At 34.4% G+C, this 6,546-nt stretch overlaps 1 protein-coding gene across 1 annotated transcript; it reads left to right on the forward strand.

The window, feature by feature from the left end:
- The first annotated feature begins 4,055 nt into the window (after nt 1-4,055).
- LOC100892820 (interleukin 17-like protein) lies at nt 4,056-6,244 on the forward strand. The gene is made up of 3 exons (XM_030993901.1): nt 4,056-4,336; nt 5,336-5,491; nt 6,181-6,244. Exons 1-3 carry the CDS (start codon nt 4,056-4,058, stop codon nt 6,242-6,244), a joined length of 501 nt encoding a protein of 166 aa, XP_030849761.1.
- Nucleotides 6,245-6,546: the final 302 nt, after the last annotated feature.

The raw sequence follows: 6,546 nt of genomic DNA on the forward strand, positions 1-6,546 counted from the left end.
CCTAGAAAGAATAATCATGTCTTTTATTTTTAGAGATCTCGGTGCGCGTTGGCCTGTTATTTGTTGTTGTTTGTTCGTTGTTTTTATGTGGTCACAAGTGCCAAAATAAAATGTATTATTTATGTTTATCAATTATGATTCAAATCTTGAACTAACTCTTTTTGTTTGATATACTGATACCATCCTAATTCTTAAAACGTAGGAAAATTGGTGAAATATAAAATTGATAAAATTTTCCCCAGTAAAACGTTTTCAATTGCCACTTTCAGTTTTTGCTGGTTGTTTTTCATAATAAAACAAAATATCGATGATGCTCTAAGCTCTACTTTTAACCAAAATAAGGGTGTAAATCTAATTTCTATAATTGTATTGGGAATTAACTCTTCCTTATTTCCTTAATTCCGTGTATTTTTCCCTCTCTCTCTGTGCCGGGAGTCCTGTTTGGTAATGCTGTTCGAATGTGAATCATAATTTTGTTTTTTCGAAGGAAATATTCGGCATATGTCCTGTTCCAAAGGTGCAAAAGCGGAAGTTCACTCTTAAAGGAAATGTCTCCAATTTTCAAATCTCATGGAGGCACACGAGAGTATGGAATGCAAATCACTTGATTAAGATTTTTTTAAAAATATAACCCCCCCCCCCCAAAAAAAAGATATAAGAAAAATATTTGTACATTTTTGTATATGTAAGTTATTTTTAGTCATAGGATCGGAGGGTCCCCATGTACTATTTGAATGTTCTTAAATTCTTTATTAGCATAACTGTAGTTTCACATATTTTAAAAATTGTTTGTTCATTGTTTTTTCACGACAATGAAACTAAGGAAAAATAATGAAAGACAATATTGATGTGATTCCTTGCTAACCGAATATTTCAAATGCTTAGAGATGGAAAGAAAATTACAAGCAAAATACTTTTTTCAAGATAATACAAAAAGAAATCATTGACAAAGGAAAAACCGGCGAAGAGTTCTGTCTTTCAGTACATCAAAATATGTTTTGTTTCAATATACCCATAAATCAGTGTTTATCTGTATCATTGACAGTGGTCTAGCGTTAGAGTTGTTTTATGATTTTGTCTGATGACAATCACGATTTCACGATCTCATTCCTTGAGTTAATCTTATTCTTTCTTTATTTCTGAACTTATTTCTCACCTTCCTGCTTTCTTCTCTCTATCTTTCATTTTTTTTGATTTTTTTTGTTGATTTTCTTTCATTTTCCCGATATTTTTTTGTTTTGTTCTTGGTTGTCTTTTTCTCTTTCTTCTCTTCTTTGAGATCTTCTTCTTCTGCTTTTTCGTGAGTCGTTGCTCGTTTCTTTGTTTGCTTGTTTGTTTCTTCTGATGGACAGAAATATGATGGTGAAAATGGGTTTGAAGAAATTGTGTTCTGTGAAACATTTTGTAAGAAACCCTCCCCACTCTCTATCACTCTCTTTATCTCTCTCTTTGAACTATACTTAATCTGTCCCTGAAAACAAAATTATGAATTGATATTAAGTAATATTTCAATAATCATTTTCCGTTCTTTTTTCTTCGTGCATTCCAATATAACAAAAGATAATCATAAACGAGTGGCAACATTTCTAAAGATTAAACATCGGTAGTAAACAATACAATAAATTATAAAAAAACATGTTAATACATTTGACATGAAAATTTTACATTGGCAAAACGATGAATAACAAAGATAATGAAAATTAAAAGAAATTGATTTCAATTTAAATGTAAATGTCCTGATTAACCATTCTATGTAAAATAATTGATTTACAATTAAATGTCAAATAACGAATTTACACTTAAAAGTCAAATAACTGATTTACAACTAAATGTAAAATAACGGATTAACAATAAACGTCAAACTACGGATTTTACGATAAAATTTAAAATAACTGATTTACAATGTCAAAAAGCCTCTTTTGTATTTATTTATTTACGAAATTGATTATTGTCGCAATATAAACAGGACATGGGCCACATAGTATTGTTTTATTTTTCTGTTTATTGACGTTTTTTGGGAAGGGGAAATGTCTTTTAAGAGTCTAGATTTTTATTGATAAAGGCCGGGATTTTATTAACTCAATCTAAGTTGTTCAAACCACACACAACATTAGCAATCTTCAACCAGTCTACTATCGTTCACGTCGCTTTAATTTACGGAAGTATTCTATAAATAGACCCTGTAATACACTCCATGTAGGCAGCCATGACAACAATTATACCCAGGGCATAAAGCAGACTACATTGCGTTAGATCCGGGAACTTCCCTTAATACCCACTTACCCACTTACTTCCGAAATTAGATTTTGGTTGGGATGAAAATACTCAGGTTCAAATTTTGCATGACAACACAAACAAAAATCATTGGGGCAAAATACCCATCCTGTTTATTCAAACCTAAGTTTAAACAATCAATGATATATAAGGATTGATTGATTGAGGGTTTATCATTGCAAGAACGGTAGTCGGTAGGGCATCAGAAGTGTAAGAGAAATCAAGTCTCCATATCACTTTATTCCAAATTATACAAGTACCTAAAGAGGTAATACTTAATGGTCGAATTGAGAGAAAGTGTCTTTGAAGTTATTCTGTTTATAGGAAAGGAGCGGAGTTAAGTCTTGCGAATCCACTGAGATTTGTGCAATAACAGCGTAGAGAATTTTCATCGAGAGAGTGCTTACCAGTTTAAAGCTTCAAATCAAAATGGTACGTTTATTTATTTCTTAATGATTTTAAGAATTAACAGCTCCTTTTCTCCATCTATCATCTTTAGATCCCTATATCATTGTACATGTATACGAAGGATTTCACTCTGCCTTTGTATATTCTTAAATGTTTTATTTTTTATATTCCTAACTCTACAGGACATTTACGAATGACAAAAACAGCTCTTTAGCTTTTTTTCTTCGGTTTTCGTAAATCTGTTTGTGGGGGGGGGGGGAACTTCTGAGTTATCGATAAGTGTTTCATCTAATGCTTCTATCTCTGGGCAGTTACATCTAATCTGCATTTTGTCCTTAATGTTGTTTGCTCTGTTGGTTCTACCTTATCTGCTTGTATCTTTGATGATATTTAAGAAGATTCCTTCGCGATCGTTTTGCCATCCCAACTCATTAATAGTTGGCAGTGTTGAATCTTCATCAGTAAATGGAGAAAATTAATGCATCACCATTTCATATCAAACAAAAACCATGCAATGTCTAGCAGCGCCCCACCCCCCCCCATTTTTGATAAATTCCTAGCTACGCCACTACCAGATACCTTCAACATCACGCTATAGATTCGAAGTCCTGTTATATAAACTTCAATAACGACATACACTTACGCAATCTTCATCGGTTGTTATCGTAACGTCTATCTTTGGTAGAAGCTAAAAGGAATTTCCTGGAAAAAATGTTAATTGATTCCAATTCAAAATAGAAATGTATATTTATATTATTTGTTGATAAAATAACCAAAAAAGTGCCGAACACTTCATATGAAATGTTTCATTTGACCGAATCTTACACTAGCTAATTAAATTATTAATTTTCCCGTAGACTTTGTTGCGTAATCTTCTCCAATTGATGCAATGTTCAAGAAGTGAATAAATTACCTTTCCTTTGACTGTTCCAACAATAATGTATTTACGATCATATTAAGTTTACATTAATATGTGTATGTTTATATTAATGGTCTTAACAATATTTGAGCAGGATTCGATGACTTACTCTTTTAATTACACTGTACTACGCCTGAATATTATTCGGGACGGGGGATATTGTTATTCTCTGTTGTATGTTTGAATGTCTCCTTTTCCCTTTTTTCTGGTTTGTTTTATTATTGTCATTTTATTTAACTTTAATTGATTTTATGCTAATATCTTTTTTTTTATTTTTTAGAAAATGTATCAACCGATCGACTTTGTCTTGCTCATTCTCGCCGCAATGACGTCACAATGCCTAGCTTTCTCTGTTGGAAGACACCATTCTGATGAAAAGGTAGTCTCCGTCATCCAGTCGTCACTACCAAGCTATGAAACAGATTTAAAAAGTAATACAGAATCAGTCGGAATCATGCGCATCAAGAGAAACGCTGACGCATCGAACCTTGATCAGGCGGACACCGCTACCGAAGAGGCCGATGCGACGGCGACTGAAGCCTGCAGGGACCCGTCAGAGGGAGAGCTTCATGAGATGCTGCACGGCATCACGGGCAGTGGTACGGAGAGAAACGAGATCAAGCATTCATACCTTAACAACACATGCCCTGGGTCACCTTTGAACCGTTATCAGGAGCCTCTCAAGTCCAGAGCGCTATGTCCTTTTGTCATGGAGACAGATACAGATGTAGAGAGGTAAAACCTTTTTAGCTTTAAAGCCTCGATCAATCAGCTATGACGCGGTTAACCGCAGCAAAAGAAAAATCCACTTTTTACGTTTAAATGAATAGCAACTGCGCGGCTGACAAAGGTCTTGTGCATTTTTACTCAATAAGATGCCGAAATATGAAGCGTATTTTATTTCATGCCATCATACCAAAGGAATATTGCTGTGGTAGCCCGCTGCATATCTGATCGAGGCGTAAACACCATTAATACTCGAGTGTTAATATCACCAGTTTTTCTGATCAAAAAATAAAATAATTGTAATCATCGTTACCAGTGCTGTAAATGAACCAAAATACAAAACTAAGTTAGTGGATCGATGAAAATCTAAATTGAATTTTCAAAATAGTTTTGTTTGGTCTACGTATTATACGTTCTATATTGCAACGCTGACCTCCTTCAAAAAGTCAAAGAATAGTCCTCTTGTTGGTTGTGATCACGCATCAGGATAAAGAAGGATAAGAGGGAAACAAAATAGTAACGCTAGTATTAGAGACTAGATTGCACCGGAATTAAATATGAATCATATTTCAAATCGTTTGCCTAAGAGGTTTATTTGAATCGATCGAAAGTATGTCATTCAGTTTGTTCTTTGACTTGTTAACGGTCTAATATATAAGGGTTCACACGTGTTCTTCCCATTTGCCTTTAACTCTTTATCTACGCTTCGGTTGCTTGTTTGCTACACGTGCAATTTTGCACAAAACAATAGATACCCACCAATTGACTGAGTGACTGTTTTGTGCTACACAATAGTTTTGCCAAAATACCAATCACCGGTCTTGATAAGCTCCTTGACAAACCTTTCTAACAGCGGTATTGATTAATATTAGAGTAGAAATATTTAACATATCATCTTGAAGTCCTTAGAATATGCATCCCATGATAAATATAATGTAGCACCGGAAGATTGTTTGCTGTGGGATGGAATGAGTTAACGTTGTTACTTTTATTTTCTTGATCTCTCAGATACCCGCAAGACATCCTTTCCGCGAGATGCGCGTGCCCTGATTGTATTAACCCTTACATCAATGACTTCATTAGAAACCCAGGCGTTGACTGCAAGCCAGTTGTACGCGAGATGGAGACGCTTAGACGCGGACAATGTGTGGGTGGTGTCTACCGGTAAGTCCGCAATCAGTAGTAAAAGTTGCTTATCTGTAAGGCTGCATTTTGAGAATGATGTTACTAAAAGTTATTTCCAGTTAGAAATTGGGGAGGGTGCGCGCGTGTGTGTAATGGGGTTTTAATAGACGTGTATCAATCAGATATGATTATTATATGATTATATGATTACGTATATATTATACGTCTAGAGAACGACCTTTAATGTCACCATCCAAAAGATGTGACTCAGTTTCGAACCGGGATGGCTTGAGCCAGTGTGTAGGCGAAGACAGACCAAGTGAACATGCCGCTAGTCATGGCACATCACACTCGACAAAGTCGGGAGTTAGTATGTATCAAGGGGCACTATAAAAACACAAAACGAAAATGCGAGAATATATTCTTTTGAAAATCTTAAGATTTAAATGATATTTCACTTTTGTGGTCATTTTAATCAATACAATAAAATAACTAAATTCTTTAAAGTATTTTATTCCAATTAATTGCTTTCTACTACTGACATGAAATGTGAATTATATTAATAATAATAATAATAATAATAATAATAATAATAGCCTATAGCCTAATATATAATTTTATTTTATTTTATTCGGACGAGCACTGTGTTTTCATCACAACTTGTACAAGTCTTTTTGCAACATTCAAATGTATATTTCTCCCTCTCTATTCTTTTTAACTATCTGTAGTTATGAGAAGCAGACAACCAAAGTTCCAGTGGCTTGTGTATGTGCCAGGAGGCTTGCAGTATGAGGGTTTCAACTTTGAAACAAGAGGACCAACTACCTTATTAAAAATTGTGACTTCATCTTCTCTACATTTCATTTCAAGTGAGGGCGTCCTTTCATTCAGTACTAATACGTGTGCCGTAGGTTATCTTTGCCTTTGTTATTTTATTGACTATTTAAAACGATAGCGTATTGAGAGAGATAGTTGTGACACGCGAATGTATACGTATTCTCGAGATGGGTCATAGGTTAAACAATGGAGCTCTAAATAGCTCCCTCCCGGGTACAATGTGTATTAAAGAGAGGAAACTATTTGTGAACCAATCA

The sequence above is a fragment of the Strongylocentrotus purpuratus genome, unplaced genomic scaffold, assembly GCF_000002235.5.
Source record: "Strongylocentrotus purpuratus isolate Spur 01 unplaced genomic scaffold, Spur_5.0 spur5_scaffold_20, whole genome shotgun sequence".
NCBI classification, from domain to species: domain Eukaryota; kingdom Metazoa; phylum Echinodermata; class Echinoidea; order Camarodonta; family Strongylocentrotidae; genus Strongylocentrotus; species Strongylocentrotus purpuratus.

Coding starts and splice junctions, on each gene's coding strand:
- LOC100892820 (XM_030993901.1), top strand. CDS start 4,056: ATGCGCATCAAGAGAAACGCTGACGCATCGAACCTTGATCAGGCGGAC. Junction 4,337..5,335: donor ACAGATACAGATGTAGAGAG/GTAAAACCTTTT, acceptor TTGATCTCTCAG/ATACCCGCAAGACATCCTTT. Junction 5,492..6,180: donor TGTGTGGGTGGTGTCTACCG/GTAAGTCCGCAA, acceptor AACTATCTGTAG/TTATGAGAAGCAGACAACCA.